Consider the following 20257-nt stretch of genomic DNA (forward strand, 5'->3'; position numbering starts at 1 on the left):
ACCGGCTGCAAACTGAGATTAGCAGCTACAGTTGCTCCTTAGGGACAGGGGGGGGGGGAGGCAGAGGGGGAGATCAACTGGGAGGCAGGAAGAGAGCTTGCTCAACCTGGCTATAGCCCAGTCAGATGGAAAGAGATTGTTGGCTGAAGAGGGGAAAGTTGAAATAGGGAGGGGTTGGAAAATGCATTCAATGTGAAGAACTCAAGCTGCACTCTTTTTCTAATCTTGAAAGGGTAAGAAGAAAAATATGCACATTCCACAATGTGTTTCTGGGACATAACAGCTGCTCGCTCGGGTGTAATGTTTTATTACGTCCTCGAAGAAAAAGAAGCCCGGCATCCTGTTCCACATCTGGCCCACTCTCATATCTCAAATCCCTTCCAATGAAAAGTGTAATGTGTGGGCAGAGGGGCACTTCTGCGGACCCCGTGTGGTGTTGGAATATCTGCCTTCTGCTCCCTCCCAAACTCAACAATGTATCCTTGCGTCACATTGTTTTCACTGCTTTGTGTTGAGACTTCCTGCTCGAACTTGTGTCCCGTTACCACATGTGAAAGTTTGCTTCATAACAAACACCGGAAGGGTGTGTTGGTGTGTGTGTGTGTGTGTAAAATGGTGGTCCACACTTTTTGTTTAAACGTGTTACTGAAACTATTTGCAGTGGGTATTATTCTAAGCGTAACATTTCCCTTGGACAAAGGTTTTTTTATTCTCTGCATTGGAGGATTTCCTTGCCGTCAGTTATCTGTCTGACACACATAGCTTCCTGTGTGACGAGTGAAGGCTGAGGACACATGGAGCATTGTGTAGAGGCCGTCTAACCATTTCACATTTCTGCAACGCTGATGTAAGGAATCTAACATCCTGTTTTGTGTGTTTTTTCTCAGGCCAACAAATTCTAGGTAATGACGGTTAAGAAATCAATAATTGTGCTTACAAGAAAATGCATTTGCCTGATTGTTGGGAGGGATAAAGCACGAGTTATTTGCATTCTTGCAGAGATAATAGGATGGCTATCACACCGGTTTATGCACAGAGAATATGAAGCAGGTTATCTTGAAGTATTCATCTCAAAGATTGTAATTTAAATAAATGTCTTTTTAGTAATGCTTTGTATCTAGATGGGTACACCAAGTGATGCTGAATCCAATCCCACGATATACAGCACATGCACCTGGAGACTAATTTGTTATTTGCCGTGTTTATCTGCTTCATTTCCTCCTGCCTGTCAGAGTTGTGCTCACTAGGCTATACAGTGGTTTCATGCAACAGTCATTCTGTGTGTGTGTGTGTGTGTGTGTGTGTGTGTGTGTGTGTGTGTGTGTGTGTGTGTGTGTGTGTGTGTGTGTGTGTGTGTGTGTGTGTGTGTGTGTGTGTGTGTGTGTGTGTGTGTGTGTGTGTGTGTGTGTGTGTGTGTGTGTGTGTGTGTGTGTGTGTGTGTGTGTGTGTGTGTGTGTGTGTGTGTGTGTGTGTGTGTGTGTGTGTGTGTGTGTGTGTGTGTGTGTGTGTGTGTGTGTGTGTGTGTGTGTGTGTGTGTGTGTGTGTGTGTGTGTGTGTGTGTGTGTGTGTGTGTGTGTGTGTGTCAGGAGTCTCACCCAGCCAGCCTCCCCATTGCCCCTGCAGGCTTTTCTAAACAGCGTTAGCCCCGGCGAGTTCCTGTTGATGTGTTCTTCCTAAAACAGCATGCATCCCTGAGCAGACCACACACCCCACAATTTCCTGCCGTCGAAATAAACCATTCGTTCTGCACATTCAAATAAAGAGCGTGAGAGATCACAGACTGCAAACTGTGCCAAAACAAAAGTAAAGAAATGAATGTGTTTGCTGAAAAGCAGGTATTCCACAGGTGGCATACAAATATGTCTGTTTCTGAAAGTGAGGCACGCCTGACACATGCAGCTCAGAATGAAACAAGCAGTGGTGTAAAGTTACTAAGTACATGTACTCTAACACTGTACTTCAGTCAAATTAAGAGATACGTATACTTTACTTGAGCATTTGACTTGTTTGCTACTGTTTTTATACCACAAATAACATTCAAAGGTAAATAATGTACTTTTACTCCACTACATGTATTGTATACCTTTAGTTACTTGATATGAAATATAACCAGCACTTAATTCAGACTTTAGTTCCACCTGGAGTAAATTCACAAGCTACCTGCAGTATACACAGTCATTACATTACTGCACCTTCACCAGCTGTGATAAACCCATTCAAACATAAATAACTACAATCAAAACATATGATATATATTATTTGAAAATGTACCAATCTGCATAGTGAGTACTTTTACTTTCAGTACTTTAAGTATATTTCGATACTAGTACTTTTACTTGAGTAACACTTGCAATGCAGGACTTTTATTTGTAACAGAGTATTCCTACAGTCTTTACTTTAACTTAGTATAAGATAAGAGTACTACTTCCACCAACTACACTTAAGCATTATCCATCACTGCTAATTCACTACCTTGAGTTAGTCCCACACTATCTTAAATACAGCCGCCTGTGAGCTTCGATCCCCCCTCCACCAGGCCATGAACTGCTGTGCTCCCGTCTGACTGATTTCATTCCAGCCACAGCGTGATGTATAGCTCTTCAGCTCCAACACTTTCCCTCAGCAGCTCCCTTCCCCTCCCGTGTCTCCTGCTCTTCTGCTGCATTCTCACCATGCCTTTAAAGGTGAGGAGAGCAGAGTGCAATGACATGCTGACATTTTACAGGGTCTGTGCCCTTTCATGGGAGCTGCAGAGGTGACGGAGGAACAAAAAGATCCCATAGGGACAGACACAGAGTAGAGATGACTATTTTCATGGACTGAACTATGGGGGGAACTTCAACAGTCACCCTGTTGGCATTAAGCTATGTCACATCCACTCACAATTAGATTGTTTAGTTCTACAGTATCTGCTGTCCTGCCAAGTGAGTGGGAGTGAATTCCAGCTCGTGTCTTTAAATGATCTTTTCTGGTGTTTAAAATTAGTATAAAAAACACTTCCAACGACTACTTTGAAGAAGAACGTGCACATCTTTCGATGCCAACTTGCCCTCGATGTGAAACATGTTTTAGCTTCATTACAACATGTGTGTGGTTTGCATGCAGGTACATTTGAGAAAGAGGTCGATACAGGTCATCAGGATGCAGCACATGGACTGTGATGGAATAGATACAGTAGGATGAGTTTATGAAAAGGGAGGTAAGGAAGGCAGTGGACAGATGCAGAGTGCACCGGGCCGAGAGAGCACAGGTGTCTGGCTATCGACTGCTCCTGTCTGCTTTCTTTCTTATTTCTCTCCTGTGTTGATTGTGTTTTGTTTCCTTCTTCCTCATCCCCCTTCCTCCCAGATGTGTTGCTGCTGGTCGTTTGGCATAAAGCAGCAGCCATGCACAATGTATCCAATTATGTTGGGCTTTTATGTACACTGCTGCAGGTTGCGATGGCTGGAAGTAAAGCTAAATATCTAGGGTGGCCGCTCCAGAGGCCTGAAGTAATTGCACTGCGGCAGAGGAGGAGAGAAAGGAGAAGTGGAGATGCAGGGGCTCTTTTTTTAAATCTCTTATTTGATTTTATCGCTGAAGGCGCTTTTAATCCATGAAATCCTTCCTTTTTTCTAAAGCGCTAAATCTTTACAATTGACATACCACTTCCCTGCGTGACATCATAGGCCACGGGTTATTTTGAGGCAAACGCTGATCAAATAAGCCCCGGTCTGATGAAATGGACTTTGTACAAATTGTTTCATTGATTTGTGCTGGAGAGAAAGATCAGTCTGTCATATATAATGGCTCACATCGGTAGCGGCCTCATTTGCATGCTGTGAATCAGATGCTGATGTCACAAGGCAAGGTTGTCCAACATTCAAAATAGGAGCGGTTAATCAACAACATGCAGCGGCAGCCAGATCAGTCACATTGTGTGCCTCCTATAATGATGTGACAAAACTACAGGACTCCCAGATGTCTCAGCTTACAAGTCAAATCCAGGCGCTCAGAAATCAAAACATGAGTGGAGGCAAGGGTGAAGTATAAGTGAAGACATGCGGCAGAGCAAGTAATCAGCCGCTCGGGCAGTCAAAGATGCCTCCTAATCCCTGCTGCTTCGAGGGCGGTGGGAGAAAATCACCTTGAGTGTCTGCTGTCAGACAGGAGCAGGAGGCTGGATGGAGTCTGACCTTTCACTTGTTTAAATTAGGCTGCTCACAACGAGATGGGATGTGGCTTACAAAGTTATTCTTAAGGTGATATCTCATTAGCACACAGGTGTTTAATGGTTATTAGCTGCCGGGGGTCTGGAAAGTTTGCCATTTGATGGATAACTCAACAAGTTATCCTCCCATCCGCGCAAATGCAATAACTTTGCATTCAAACAGACTTTTGTTTACCATCATTCTCGCACTCACAGCAGGATGAAGACCCCGCCTCTCCCTCTGTCTAATTTTAGAAATAGGCGTTCCTCCATCCTCCTTTACTCTGTTCCTCCTGACCTGTTATTTCAATCAGTTCAACTACACGATGTAATTGACTGCTGTGGGATGTCGGAAGCAAAGTACTCAAAGCTCTCGTGCTCAGACGTGTAGCAAAGTATACAACTCATCCATGACCGTGACTCCCTAATCATGAGTCAACATGAAATCCTGACATTGCTGTGGCTGATGGTGCAAGAAGACAACACCTCACACAATCTCTACTGTTGCAAAACAACATAACAGATTCAAACGGATGTAGCCAAGTGATCAAGGACTTGAACAAAAATACTTTCATTGTGGCGGGTTTCTTTAGTAAAGTAATAATGTGACATCTTGAACCCGCCATGCGTAAACATGTCTCCAAGTTGCCTCCAACATGCACGTTAAGCCACATGTCTTACCTTTTAGAGTTTGAAGCGTCCCATGCTCTGCGAGAGGAAGGCGGCAGTGATAGGTTGTGTAGTGAGATGAGAAGCGTTACATCACCAGCACCAAACCGAACTCAACACGCCTGTTTGGCTGCGGATTGGGAACACCAAGTCCTGAGGAGAGACGCGCCGAGGATCGAAACAAAAAAAGAAGTCATCAGAAGAGAGATGCACGCGGATCCGGAGTTTTCTGAATGGGCTCTGCGGGTATTGTTACGATACATTAACCCTCCAGTGCGCACAAGTCATCTCCCGGCGCGCTCGGAAACAAGTTATGGATGTGGTGCGTGTTGGTGCTTCAGAAAGCAGCTGAGCTCAGTCATCTGGTCGCAGCTGGACCGCGTGCCAGCCTTCTGCTCGTGCATCCAGCTGTGTCGCGATCACACTCACTGCAGAGCCACAGTCCCGCCTATTGGTAGTAGCACAGCAACACCACAGTCTGCACATGCTTGTTGTGTACGAGCTGCATCATTACCATAATGATCCATCATTCTGTTGGCGAGACCAATGCGTCTTTTCCATCGTAGACATGCCTCCACCTCCAGGTGTGCTGTCTTCACAAACAAAGGCCCACATTTAAAACTAATTATCGAGTGTTCACATGCATTTGGCTGGATTGTATTGCAGTAAACCACAGACAGGCAGCTGCTGCTGCTGCAGTGGTGGAATAGTTATGAATGTGTTTATTGCACTGCATGAGACAGAAAACATAAGGTGTCTGTTTTGGTGTTAGGTAGGTCCATAATGTTCCATATTTAATACTTGTTTATTTTTACATAGGCCTACAATAGGCTACAGCTTTTTCAAGTCCATTAACAATATAGTAATTAGAATGATCAGTAGTGGTTCAAACGAAATAAATACATAGATACAAGTATATAAAGGCAATAAATGGATAAAGAAATGGGCTACCTTTTTAAAAAAAAAAAACGTTATACCAATGTTCAATGTTATTTGTTAGAAATGACTTATTCCCATACATTTAGTAATAACTCTCAGCCATAAAGACAATATCTTCCGAGACAAATCTACAGTTTACGGATTTACCTGCTGTTGCTTCAGGAGGGATTGTATTCCTTCTTAACGGCACATGTTGCGTTCACTTCATGCAGGATTAAGTTGGTGACGATCCGAAACATATAATCAAGTGTGTCATTTTAAAATGGCAAACCATACAATTGTTTAATTGACAACAATTAGAATACTGATTTTTGTAAAATAGTGCAAGGACTATTTCAAATTTGAATTGCTATATTTCCCACAGCAGTGAAGGCAGCACCTTGTGGTACTGCCCTACCAGGAAGAAGAGGACAACACAGACGTTAGGTCGGTAGCTTACTGTTTACTTATTGCTTGTAAAAATGTATCATAGCATAACATTCATCTTAAAGTGTAACTCGAGGGTAATAATTATATTAAAAGTGACGAAAAGTTGGCGCTTCTGTTATGTTTGCGATTTAGTTTTTAAAGTGAAAGTACTACATTATGTGTATACTGTAACATCCTTAACACCATACAGTGTGTTGCATTTATGGTCCCTTTAGTTTCAAAGTGCACCTACATAGACTGTATAAGATTCACACACGTAATATAACTTTTACAAATTGCTGTATATGATCATCATAACTCTATTAATATCCTGAAAGTATGTCATTCATTGTAAACCCATTGTAACTCTCTTACATCGTCATAAACTATGGTTTCATATTGTTTCAAGCACATCACCATACATGATAAGACATCATCATATGCATTTAAATTGGGGACAGACATGTAGACTGGAACAGGAATTGGCTTTTGTATATGATGTATAATTATTTATTTATTTTATGATGGATTCATGTTATCCATCATGTTGAATAATTCATACTTTTAAAAGTACAAACAGAACTGATGGTGCAATTCTTTCTCAACAGCACCCGGGTTATTCCAGAGGATCGCCCTTTTTTAATCAAATACAGGAACCAAGTTGAGTAGGCAAAGAAAGGAGGAAACCATTTCCTTCCAGGCATCTGTGTGCCAGAATGGTCAGCCTGGAGGTGGGGGATTTACTGGAGGATTGCCTCAGAGCAGCTCGACTGTCCACCCACTCCACTGAGGCTGAGAGGCTGGACTTCTGTCTCTGCAGAGGTCAGACACAAGATGGTGCTGTTTGTTCAATTTCTTTTGGGTTTGGAAGGATGTCAGATTGGGATTTGGGTGAGGAGATTTGGTGGTGGATTTACATTTACATGCACACAACATATGGTTTGTGTTGACAATGAGGGCATTCTTTACAAATGCTCTGTTAATCCCACATGGTTGGCACGAATGTGAGGGAATGTCCTTTTGTTTAGCTAATGCTTTTCAGTAGCTCGAGCTGTGGCAGTACAATGCTAAAAAGAAACCTCCTTCTCTAACAAAATTCTACCAAAGGAAGAACAGAAATGTGTGCATTCTCTATTTTATTTATACCTGGAGTTTCAAATATTTAAGGCAAGGCAATCTGCGCACTGGAACATCCTTTTTACACTCATATTTTCTACTTTGTAATGCTGCTTTAATTGTATTTTGAGATGTTTAAATTATAGTATTGTTTATTTCTACTCATGTGCAATTGTTTTGTTTTGTTGTTTGTTATCCTGCTGCAACTCAAACATTTCCCAAATTGGGATCAATAATGTACAGTGGGGCAAAAAAGTATTTAGTCAGCCACCAATTGTGCAAGTTCTCCCACTTAAAAAGACGAGAGAGGCCTGTAATGTTCATCCTAGGTACACTTCAACTATGAGAGACAGAATGGGGGGAAAGAATCCAGGAAATCACATTGTAGGATTTTTAATGAATGAATTGGTAAATTCCTCGGTAAAATAAGTATTTGGTCACCTACTGTACAAACAAACAAGATGTCTGGCTCTCACAGACCTGTAACTTCTTCTTTAAGAGCCTCCTCTGTCCTCCACTTGTTAACTGTATTAATGGCACCTGTTTGAACTCGTTATCAGTATAAAAGACAACTGTCCACAACTCAAACAGTCACACTCAAAACTCCACTATGGCCAAGACCAAAGAGCTGTCAAAGGACACCAGAAACAAAATTGTAGACCTGCACCAGGCTGGGAAGACTGAATCTGCAATAGGTAAGCAGCTTGGTGTGAAGAAATCAACTGTGAGAGCAATTATTAGAAAATGGAAGACATACAAGACCACTGATAATCTCCCTCGATCTGGGGCTCCACGCAAGATCTCACCCTGTGGGGTCAAAATGATCACAAGAACGGTGAGCAAAAATCCCAGAACCACACGGGGGGACCGAGTCAATGACCTGCAGAGAGCTGAGACCAAAGTAACAAAGGCTACCATCAGTAACACACTACGCCACCAGGGACTCAAATCCTGCAGTGCCAGACGTGTCCCCCTGCTTAAGCCAGTACATGTTCAGGCCCGTCTGAAGTTTGCTAGAGAGCATTTAGATTATCCAGAAGAGGATTGGGAGAATGTCATCTGGTCAGATGAAACCAAAATAGAACTTTTTGGTAAAAACTCAACTAGACGTGTTTGGAGGAGAAAGAATGCTGAGTTGCATCCAAAGAACACCATACCTACTGTGAAACATGGGGGTGGAAACATCATCCTTTGGGGCTGTTTTTCTGCAAAGGGACCAGGACGACTGATCCGTGTAAAGGAAAGAATGAATGGGGCCATGTATCGTGAGATTTTGAGTGAGAACCTCCTTCCATCAGCAAGGGCATTGAAGATGAAACGTGGCTGGGTTTTTCAGCATGACAATGATCCCAAACACACCGTCCGGGCAACGAAGGAGTGGCTTCGTAAGAAGCATTTCAAGGTCCTGGAGTGGCCTAGCCAGTCTCCAGATCTCAACCCCATAGAAAATCTTTGGAGGGAGTTGAAAGTCCGTGTTGCCCAGCGACAGCCCCAAAACATCACTGCTCTAGAGGAGATCTGCATGGAGGAATGGGCCAAAATACCAGCAACAGTGTCTGAAAACCTTGTGAAGATTTACAGGAAACGTTTGACCTCTGTCATTGCCAACAAAGGGTATATAACAAAGTATTGAGATTAACTTTTGTTATTGACCAAATACTTATTTTCCACCATAATTTGCAAATAAATTCTTTAAAAATCAGACAATGTGATTTTGTGGATTTTTTTTTTCTCATTCTGTCTCATAGTTGAAGAGTACCTAGGATGAAAATTACAGGCCTCTCTTATCTTTTTAAGTGGGAGAACTTGCACAATTGGTGGCTGACTAAATACTTTTTTGCCCCACTGTATCTCTTATCTTATCTTATCTGGATATTTGAAATCCCACTTCTTTCCTGTAGACTCGCTGTGTGCAGAGCTGGCCTCTCTCCTGCACGATTCAATGGAAATGAAGTGGCCATTTGTGCCGGAAAAGTGGCAATACAAGCAGTCAGTTAGTGCCAATGACAAGACCAACCTCAGTGACCTCACCAGCACTCACCTGACGCAGCTACTGGTAATAATAACACAGGGAATAATGTTTTTATGTGGTGTTGCTGGAAGCATATTCTCTTGATATGTTTTCTGTGTTGCCAGGCTGTTCTAAAGGCCTCCATCGTGGCTCAGGAGGCAGGCACGGCACTATCAGTGGTCTTCTTAGTCGACCGCTTCCTCTACTGGACAGATGAGTCGAGTCGGCTGCTGAAGATCACCAAGCTGCTCCACAAACACCACCCTGACACCCCTGTGGCCCCCCAGCTGGTCATACGACAGGCTAGGGTCTACTTAAACTCTGGTATGAATAATAGGTGTTGATATAAACTCATGTAAATGTGAAAAGGCGTTTGGATGTGTTATACAGATCAGGAAAACGTTACAGTCATCTTCCTATGCAGGCAAACTACGGAAGGCAGAATACATACTGAGCAGTCTGATTAACAACAGTGGGTCCACAGGTACTGTAGGTGCTTTGTTATTGGAATTGCCTTAAGTTATACATTATGTTGTTTTTACATGCAAACAAATAATACTTTGTACAGGTTGTTGGGTGTACCACTCTGAAAGTGACAGGGCTCTTGTGCAGGCTGTGAGTGTTCAAGTGCGGGGAATGATTTTGCGAACGCTAGGTAAGGTATTTTTCCTGAAGGAAGGACTAAAGTTAACCCCCTCACCTTTTATACTGATGTCATGAATCCTTTAGGTCTCTAAAATCTTTAACATTTTTATAATTGAGGTGATAAAAGCAAGGCCTTACAAGTTTTGTAAAAAGACCTGGGTCAATAAAATGGGATTTAATAATTCATATCTTTATTAATAGAAATTGCTTCTGATTTTTTCATTTTGCTTAACATATTTATTAGGCTAGGTTCTGCTGCATCCATTTTCATCCATGCAACACCTGCTTAGAAAAAGTGTTTGGACGTGTGCCTGCACTAGTGATTGATGTTGAATATGAGCTTCTGTCTAGCCGGCAAGCTGTTGAAAAATGATAGTCCTATAACCTTGTTCCGTGTCTCAAAATATGCAGTGTTATGTCCTTGAATTCGGGCCTTCAAAATCCTTTAAAGGTCCTTGGATTTGATGTTTAAAAAGGTGTAGGAACCCTTTTTGAACATACTTGCATCTACATATTACTACTGTATGTGTACCAAGATATGTCATCAATAGCGAGGTTCTGTGTCATGTCTTATGTTGATATAGATGTTTCCAAGCCTGTCTTTTAACAAAAGCATATTATGGCAATCATCAGTCAAATATATAATCCTTAGAGCCGGGGGATCATTTTACAAGAACAAAATCAACATTTCTGAGATTACAGTCTTACATTTATTAGAAAATAAATTCTGAAATCTCTTTAGGATTAAAGCCATGAATTAAACAAACGTGAACAATAGTGTGTTTTTATTGGTCAAAGAACCTCATGGCTTTGCTTTACTGAGGATAAAAACATGTTGGTACATTAGCTTTTAATAATCCAAACCATTTGTGCTCCGTTTCAGGCCTGTGGCTCGAGGCAGCAGAGCTCATCTGGGCCTCTCTGGTTGGCTACTATGCACTTCCTCAACCTGATAAAAAGGTGACCCAGCCACATTATTGCCATCGTAGTTGCCATATTTGGAACATACATAATATCCATGCTGTTATAAACCTTTGCTCCGCATGTCTCCGCAGGGCATTGGAGCCTCTCTCTGTACACTGGCCAACATATTGGTGTCGATGAATGAGCAGGACTTCAATGCTTTTAGGACTAGCCCAGATATTGATTTAGTAAGTCTAACTATATATTAGATATATATATTAGATTAGATATAATATTGTTGGCTCTGTATAACTGTTTGTCTGATTGTTTGGAGCAGTCTTTACTTGGGGACAGGAGTCATCGTCTTCTATCAGCAGCTCAGGCAGCTAAGATGGCGGTGGTTTACAGCCAGTACACTTCACTCTACGTGTTGACCAATGTGGTGAGTTGTGAATTGTTGCAATCAAAATAACATCTTTTTTGTATCTCACATTTCTGAAGCAGTATAAATCATAAACATAAACATGCATCCCCTCTGTGTAAAGACATTCTGAACGTTTCAGAATGTCTGAAACCCCCCCCCCCATATCACCTGAATCTCCTCCTAGAGTCACCATTGTGTGCTTTTTAACCACATCTCTCTCAGAGGGGCGTGGGGAGGGGCTCCTTGTTTTCATCTAAAGTAACAGACAGAGAATCAGCACTTTGGAAACAGGGCTGAAACAGAGGGGATTATGGGTAATACTGCAATGATCTGTTTGGTACTTCGAGCCAAACACCTCAGAGACCTGTAATATATTGTTGAAAAACAGTGTAATAGGGGACCTTTAATTAGTCTTCTGCTTCTCTCCGTTTAATTTTGCAGGCCACTCAAGGGACCTGCTTGTTATCGTACAGTTTCTCAGTGGACTGCCCTGCCACTCAAAGGCAGTCTTTCCTCCTGCAGGCGAGAGAGGCATTTTCAATAGGCCTGCTCACCAAAGCAGAGGGGGAGCTGGTCACCAGTAAACAGGAGCTTCACACGTTCCTCAAAGCTGCGTATTCTCTCACTGTCACTCACAAATGGCTTGGAACTCCTTCGTCGGTTGTGGCGAAGGCAACTGAAGCGTGCCAAAAGGCTTTAGCACATTTTTGCGATTACTCCAACGCAGAAACGCAACATAAAGACAGCCTGTGTGGTGAAATCATGCAGCTGGTCGCCCAGGTCAAGCTTCTGTTGCGAGTGGATCCTTTCAACAATTCAGAGAAGGGGTCTTTTATTCCCGACAGCTACAGGAACATCGAAGACACATCGGTGGATTTCACTCTGGAAGGTTTCGCCGAGGTGATGCGGAAATTCCAAAAGTATCATGCGTCACTGTGCGACACAACCAACACAAACTGTAAGGGGGCCAAAGAAGGGGTGACGTTGTGTATAACTGCACTGGGGACCACCATTGGTACAGAATGTGGCACAGAGGCCTGCAAAGTACCACCCAAAGGAGAGGAGCCACAACAGGGAGGTTCAAGGTCATCTGATGGGCCCCCACCTCAAACATCTCACATGTGTACCACTCTAGGAAGCACAGATAACCTTGGCTCTACAGAAAACAAGAAGCGAGATGTCAGTTGCAAAATACCTGCCACTTCCTCCTCCAATGCAAGCAGTGATTCAGAGAAGTTTGAGTTGATACGAGCCGGCATAGAGACACTGGTCACTGAGGAAGATTGGATGAGTGATGGTGGAGTGATGCTTCAACCGTCAGTCGCCGAAGGAGAAGTGCAATCTTTATCCCAGCTAGCTATCGAAATCACCTCCAGTTCCCTTAGTGACAGCTTTGGTTCCCAGTCGTCATGGGAGAAAATTCCAGCTGACCTGAACTCCCCCACAACCGGAAAACCGCAGCCAAGCAGCCTGTCAAAAAGAGGAACTGGCCAAAGCAGCAAGTCACCGGGGTCAGATGGGAGCTTCTTCCATTTGGAAACACTTGATACCGAAAGCAACGATTGGGCTTGTGATCCCACACCCAAACGCCCTGTGGAGAGCCTGAATGTTGACCCAAAAATGGAGACCGAAGTTGACTCTAGAGCAAACCCACACTCTGACCTTTCCCAGTTTGTCCCAGCACAGTGTGAAACCTCCACAGAGAGCTCATTTGAGATGCTGGGTGATCCTCCAAGTGGACACCAAAGTAGCACTGATTCTCCAGGTCTTCCTCAGGTGAAGAACCCCCTGTGCTTCAGCTGCCTGAGGAACAGCCCTGTAGCTGCTGGTGTCCCTCAGAGTCAGTATGTGTTGTCGCAGGAGGATTACCGAGCCCTACTGGCCGGGGTTTGCCATGCGTGTCTGCTGAAGAGACTTCACAGTGACGAGACACAATTCAAACTCAAGACACACAGATCTGCCCACAGTGAGTTTGAATTGAAAGTTCAACATTATCTTAAACAAATACATCACCTAAAAAGTAACCGTTTGTATATCAATTACACACCCATTGCTAGATTGAATTCTTTAAGACAACTTGGTTTTCTCGCATTCGTCTTAAAGGTCCCATGTCATGGCCATTTCTACTGATCATAATTCCATGTTTGAGGTCTACTAAAATAGATTTATATTGTTCAATGTTCCAAACTCGCATTGGTTTCTCAAACAGCATCTCTCTACAGTATGTGTATTCACTCTCTGTCCTAAACGGCTTGTTGGAGCTCCTGCCCCCCTGCCCCCCCCCCCTCCCATGAGCCCAGTGGCCGTCTGCGACACAGCGAGACACCCAGCCTGAACACACACACCCGCAGCCTGGCTGGGAGTTTGTGTGTGTGCTCACAAGCCGACTCACAGCCTCGCCGCGTCCCGCCGTCTCAGGGAGGAGAAATCGGCGGAGCTGCAGCTGAGAAAAGATTGAGTGTCCGTGTCTTCCTCACACACACACACACACACTTAACGTAACGGCTCCGCGGACGTAACCTAAAGGCTCCACGGATTGGTCCATTTGGGTCGTCGTTACGTCACTTAGTACCAGTAGGAAAAAGAGAAATCTCCACCGAGGCGTTCTGGGGCAGCACAGACAGGTCTTTCCTGTGTTAGAGTTTTACTCGCTACAGGGTGTACTTTGAGGGTCTGTGACTCTGCAGACCGTTTACATGCAGAAAAACCTTCATAACACACAAGGGGACGGGGAATAACTGGAAAAGCATGACCTGGGACCTTTAAGTATGCAAACAGCGAAGGAAAATCTTGATTTATTGAAGTTAATTGTGACTAATGTATTTCAATTATCCAGTTATATGCTCACAATTTCCTAAACACATTATTTTGCACCAAACCTTAATATTAAGCATACTTCATACAGGCAAGTATCCACCAGCACAAGCCTGAAACTGCTTATGTGGAAGTGTTCTATTATCCAGAGATGCATGTGTCTGGAAGGTAGTGGGCCGACACCTGGATACATAAGGATTGGAATATCATTTCTAAATTGTGTCAGAGTTTGAAAAAAGATGGCCCCACTGTACTTTAATTCATCATGAAAAAGTCTTAAAGAATGTAAACCGGCTTGAGTAACTGATAACATAAGCTAAGATGGACCTTTATTGATCCCCATAGGTAAATTCAGGTGTAATAACAGCAACAGAATAACAGGGAGAGTTCACATGAGAATATAATAATAATAGTAATAATACATTTATTTTGGGGGGCGCCTTTCATAACTCCCAAGGACACCTTACAGGGCATAGGGGCAATATAGGGAACAATTAAAACAGTGGATTTAGTGAAGTACCAGCCAGGGTAAGACATATATACAGTGGGGCAAAAAAGTATTTAGTCAGCCACCAATTGTGCAAGTTCTCCCACTTAAAAAGATGAGAGAGGCCTGTAATTTTCATCCTAGGTACTCTTCAACTATGAGAGAAAAAATGAGAAGAAAAAATCCAGAAGATCACATCGTCTGATTTTTAAAGAATTTATTTGAAAATGATGGTGGAAAATTATTTGGTCAATAACAAAAGTTCATCTCAATACTTTGTTATATACCCTTTGTTGGCAATGACAGAGGTCAAACGTTTCCTGTAAGTCTTCACAAGGTTTTCAGACACTGTTGCTGGTATTTTGGCCCATTCCTCCATGCAGATCTCCTCTAGAGCAGTGATGTTTTGGGGCTGTCGCTGGGCAACACAGACGTTCAACTCCCTCCAAAGATTTTCTATGGGGTTGAGATCTGGAGACTGGCTAGGCCACTCCAGGACCTTGAAATGCCTTCGTTGCAGGGCGGTGTGTTTGGGATCATTATCATGCTGAAAGACCCAGCCACGTTTCATCTTCAATGCCCTTGCTGATGGAAGGAGGTTGTCACTCAAAATCTCACGATACATGGCCCCATTCATTCTTTCCTTTACACGGATCAGTCGTCCTGGTCCCTTTGCAGAAAAACAGCCCCAAAGCATGATGTTTCCACCCCCATGTTTCACAGTAGGTATGGTGTTCTTTGGATGCAACTCAGCATTCTTTCTCCTCCAAACACGTCTAGTTGAGTTTTTACCAAAAAGTTCTATTTTGGTTTCATCTGACCATATGACATTCTCCCAATCCTCTTCTGGATCATCTATGCTCTCGAGCAAACTTCAGACGGGCCTGGACCAGGGTTTCCGTTAGCCGGTAATTACCGGTTCTTAGCTGGTAAAATTTATTAAAAACCGATAAATTGAAAACCTGCCGGTCAACATGTCTGGTAATAATTAGGGAGGCTCCGATCGATCGGCCACCGGTCATTATCGGCCGATATTCACTCTTAATAGTTTGATCGGTGCTCTCTATAAAGGCCGATCAGGAGAGCTGGGTCTGAGCGATATGGACATAAACGCGAGTGAAGTATAACCGGACGAGAGAGAGAGATCAGATCAGCTGCTGAGTCTGACGGAGACACGCAGCTCTGCATAATCACCTGAAGCCCCGCCCTCTGTTTAGCGAGCTGCTTGAGAAACTGACGGGCTGTCAGGAGAGAGAGAGAGGGAGGGAGAGGGGAAAAGAGAGGCTCCGTTTCTCCCGTGTTATTATTCAAATGTAATGTAAACTTTTGAATAATGTACGTTATCTACTACAAGTAGTTTGTTTGAATGTAATAATTATGTTGTTTGTTGAATCATTTATTGAAAAATGAATCTGAATTTTTCGATCTGTTACGATTATAAACTGAAGCAATATAAAAATGAGCCCCGTGAACTGAGTTTTAAACTGAAGCATATCTGCTCATAGTCCGGTAATTACCTGCTAACGGCAACTCTGCTACACAACTCTTATTATTATTGAAATATGACCGGTAAATTTCAAATTAGTCCGGTAAAATAAATTCTGCCCGGACATTTGACCGGTGAGAAAAAATCCTAGCGGAAACCCTGGCCTGGACATGTACTGGCTTAAGCAGGGGGACACGTCTGGCACTGCAGGATTTGAGTCCCTGGCGGCGTAGTGTGTTACTCAGTAGCCTTTGTTACTTTGGTCTCAGCTCTCTGCAGGTCATTGACTCGGTCCCCCGTGTGGTTCTGGGATTTTTGCTCACCGGTCTTGTGATCATTGTGACCCCACGGGGTGAGGTCTTGCGTGGAGCCCCAGATCGAGGGAGATTATCAGTGGTCTTGTATGTCTTCCATTTTCTAATAATTGCTCTCACAGTTGATTTGTTCAAACCAAGCTGCTTACCTATTGCAGATTCAGTCTTCCCAGCCTGGTGCAGGTCTACAATTTAGTTTCTGGTGTCCTTTGGCAGCTCTTTGGTCTTGGCCATAGTGGAGTTTTGAGTGTGACTGATTGAGGTTGTGGACAGGTGTCTTTTATACTGATAACGAGTTCAAACAGGTGCCATTAATACAGTTAACGAGTGGAGGACAGAGGAGGCTCTTAAAGAAGAAGTTACAGGTCTGTGAGAGCCAGACATCTTGTTTGTTTGTAGGTGACCAAATACTTATTTTACAGAGGAATTTACCAATTAATTAATTCCTCAATCCTACAATGTGATTTCCTGGATTATTTCCCCCCATTCTGTCTCTCATAGTTGAAGTGTACCTAGGATGACAATTACAGGCCTCTCATCTTTTTAAGTGGGAGAACTTGCACAATTGGTGGCAGACTAAATACTTTTTTGCCACACTGTGTATATATATAGATATACAAAGTGATAATAAGAATACAATAAAAAATGAAGTAACAATCCAGAAATCACAAGAGTTAAACTCTGATCCGGTGAATGTACATATATACAGATATGCGAACCAGGTTAAATATATACACATTTAAATGTACAGGTACCTGTGCGGGTGAAAGTCGTATATGCATACAGTGCAAATATTAATAACATTCAGCGCCGGTTATTTTTGATGGGTTACAAGGTTAACCCTTGATTGGGCAGTCTAGTGGCGACAGGCACAACAGATTGCCAGAGGCGCTTCGTGCTGTGCCGAGGAGGGATAAAACCATAGACCATTTGTGGTTGAAATGTTCTTTTAATCTTTTATACGACCTCTTTTAGATGCCCTTCATTTGAAGTTCTCCAAGGCCACAGGAATGTGGACAGCAAGAGAGACCTGTGTTTACATCGGGGAGCCAATGGGGATACAGGGCAAGCAGAGAACAGCAATATGGGTGCAGTTCTTACACCAAGAGGAGAGGTTAAGCAGGTAAGCCGCCGCACAACCGAAGCACGGCCTGAACATAACAACTTTAAGTCTCACTTTGTATCTATGTCCTTAGTTATGTTGGGAAAGATTACCTGAAGCCAAAGGAGATCCAGTTCCACCTGAAAGATGTGGAGAGACAGATGACAGCCCAGTACTATGTGACTGAATTCAACAAGAGTCTATACGACAAGGAAGTCATGGCTCAGATCTTCTTCATTCCCTCCGAAGCACTTCTGGTGAGGCCAATAGTAGATTTAAAATGACTCCATTCATAATGCCCCTTTAAGATGTAGGACCACCTACATGAAGAAATAACTTCAGAGGCAGCAGAGAGTAGATTAGCCTGCAGCCTTCAGCAGCCTTGGAGCATTTTTAGTTTAAATCCACTGTAATACCCGAGTACAGCCTCCAGTTGTCAGTTTACAGCTAGATATAACCCTCTGATGACTGTAGATCCAATGTTCTGTGGGTTTTTGGTATAGAATGTTACTTAGAGGTGTTAAAAGGGGAACATTATGGTTCAAATAATAGCTTAAGGGTGAGTTTTAACAGTTTATCCTTTTCATTGACATTTTGGACCTCTATTAAAATTAAAAACCCTATAGTATGGTTGCAAGACTTGCTCTGGTCAGCATTTAATTGACTTGACGAGACATAAACAGACCATAGGAATAAGCAGGAACAGCCATGTTGATGAGTTGCATTTATGAGACATCATTTCCCTCCTCTTCTCTGCGCTTGTAAATAGATTTTGAATGGAGATGAGATTGCGGGCTGTGTAACAGTGGAGCCCTTCATGCTTGGAGACTTTGTCAAACTGACCAACAACACGGGGAAGAAGGACAAGAGATTCCAGGCTACGGAATACGGCCTCGCTTTTGGACATTTTACCTACCTGTTCTCTGACTGCCAGGAGGTTGTTGTCGACCTGCAAGGTGTGTGTTCACGAATGATTGTATTGTTGATATATGGGAACGTTTGTGAACAACTGCTTTCTGTTTTCACAGGGTGGGTGACAGCCAATGGAAAAGGGCTGACGTACCTCACTGACCCCCAGATTCACTCCACCAAGACCCCCAAAGGACCCTCCAATTTTGCTGACAGAGGCCTCAGGTACTTCCTGGAGGAGCAACATGGACCAGAGTGCAATGGCATTTGCCAGCTGCTCAAATTACCTCGAGTGCTCAGACAGCCACATGTTCTGCCTCAGACACTCTGAGGAGTTGCCACGAAATGGACCTTTGTATTAGCTAATCAGGTGAAGGTTTTATATACAAGTTGTTTGGCTAATTAAATATGAGTAACATGCCATTAATAAAGTGACTGAAACTTGGTGCCACATGATTTAGCCAAAATGAACCGAGTTACAATCATACAACTGATATTAATGATGTTTTTGTACCTGGTCCTAATAACCTCAGACATAATACATTAGCAAACCTTTCTTGTAGTTATGACTCGCATACAACCAATTTCCCCCCCAAAATATAACTCTAAGCTTCTGATACAATTGTTTTATTTATTTTTTTATCTTGCAATGATGGTTAGATACTTCTTATTTAAACAGCTGTTAGCAATGAGATCAAATCAACAGAATTGTGATTATAGTTACATGAAATTATCATTGAGGTGGTTTATTGTATAAAATCATACCGTAGAATTAACTATTTGGGCATTTCTTGTACTTACTTTCCACAGGGTTACGCTGACTCACTTTTTTCGGATTTGTCAAGTTATTGCTCAAGCCCAATTATTTAGACAAATAAAGAAATCATGCAATAAATACACTTTCGTTTTGCTTTGGAGGTAACGTCTCTGCACCATGTGAGTGGCGACACCCTCATGGTACATATTCAGCTTTTTTGCAAAAGTTTGTATAAAATAACCTTGTAGACATGCAACACACTTGACTTTTAAAATATGTGTAGCCGTATTTATTCAACATGAGATTGTGATTGCATAAGACTTTTGTTACAACTTTTACCTAACGTGACCTTGGCACACTTTTGAGTTAAGGTTATATTTTTAAGGTTTCCTTATCAATGACAAACATTTGTTTAAAATTCCAATTATGATAACAAAGCATGACTCAGCACTTTTCCCATCTGTGGAATCAGAGTAGAACACACCCAGATAAAAGTAGCCAGAGTTGAGAATAAGGAGACTGCATGTGTGCAGGTTGAATACTAGCCTCAACTTTTACTGTGTACGATCAGTTGCAGAAAGTACATTTACTCAAGTATTGTACTTAATTACTTTTTTGACATATTTGTACTTTACTTGAGTATTTCCATGTAATGCTAATGTATACTTCTACTCCCTTTCATCGTAGAGGCAAATATTGTACTTTTAACTCAGTACATTTATTGAACACTCATAGTTACTGTATTAAAAAAACCGCATAGTATGCTGAGATGGTATAATGCAGTACTGTACTACTAATCTACACAGTATTCCTAGTATCTGAATTTGGTCCACATTGACCAACTACAATACTAAAATGCTCTCACATGTATAAAAACAGAATAACATAATAATATAATACTACGAGAAGATCCATTCTGCATCATGAGTACTTTTACTCTTGATATTTAAGGTTAATTTAGCTGATAATACTTTTCTGAACTTCATATTCTTCTGAAATGGTCCATTGTACAGAATGAGTACTTTTACGTTTTGTAAAATTGCTGCAAATACTTTTGTACTTTAACCTTTAAGTTAATTTAAGT

General features: G+C 42.4%; 2 protein-coding genes across 9 annotated transcripts in view; one reads left to right on the forward strand and one right to left on the reverse strand.

Annotated features, from left to right (window-relative positions):
* The window catches only part of LOC117463895 (RAS guanyl-releasing protein 2), a 35013-nt gene extending 29700 nt beyond the window's left edge, over positions 1 to 5313 (reverse strand). For 2 of the 3 annotated variants that reach the window (XM_034106395.2, XM_034106394.2), the window contains exon 1: positions 4871 to 5313. The gene's annotated coding sequence lies outside the window, so the exon portion shown is untranslated. The remainder of the gene's footprint in view (positions 1 to 4870) is intronic. The other variant, XM_034106393.2, reaches the window with a different exon arrangement.
* alpk1 (alpha-kinase 1) lies at positions 484 to 19425 on the forward strand. 6 transcript variants are annotated; one of them, XM_034106387.2, is made up of 15 exons: positions 484 to 847; positions 6162 to 6223; positions 6814 to 7042; positions 9223 to 9377; positions 9458 to 9656; positions 9757 to 9816; positions 9901 to 9987; positions 10861 to 10937; positions 11033 to 11128; positions 11218 to 11322; positions 11746 to 13270; positions 17381 to 17528; positions 17602 to 17764; positions 18277 to 18463; positions 18536 to 19425. In XM_034106387.2, exons 3-15 carry the CDS (start codon positions 6922 to 6924, stop codon positions 18745 to 18747), a joined length of 3135 nt encoding a protein of 1044 aa, XP_033962278.1. In that variant the 5' UTR covers positions 484 to 847; positions 6162 to 6223; positions 6814 to 6921; the 3' UTR covers positions 18748 to 19425. The 6 variants fall into 6 exon arrangements, with proteins under 6 accessions (XP_033962278.1, XP_033962279.1, XP_033962280.1 ...); XM_034106388.2 differs by having other exon boundaries at positions 6814 to 7027; positions 18536 to 19424; XM_034106389.2 differs by lacking the exon at positions 9901 to 9987 and having other exon boundaries at positions 18536 to 19424.
* Positions 19426 to 20257: the final 832 nt, after the last annotated feature.

Source organism: Pseudochaenichthys georgianus, chromosome 18 (genome assembly GCF_902827115.2).
Source record: "Pseudochaenichthys georgianus chromosome 18, fPseGeo1.2, whole genome shotgun sequence".
NCBI lineage: Eukaryota > Metazoa > Chordata > Actinopteri > Perciformes > Channichthyidae > Pseudochaenichthys > Pseudochaenichthys georgianus.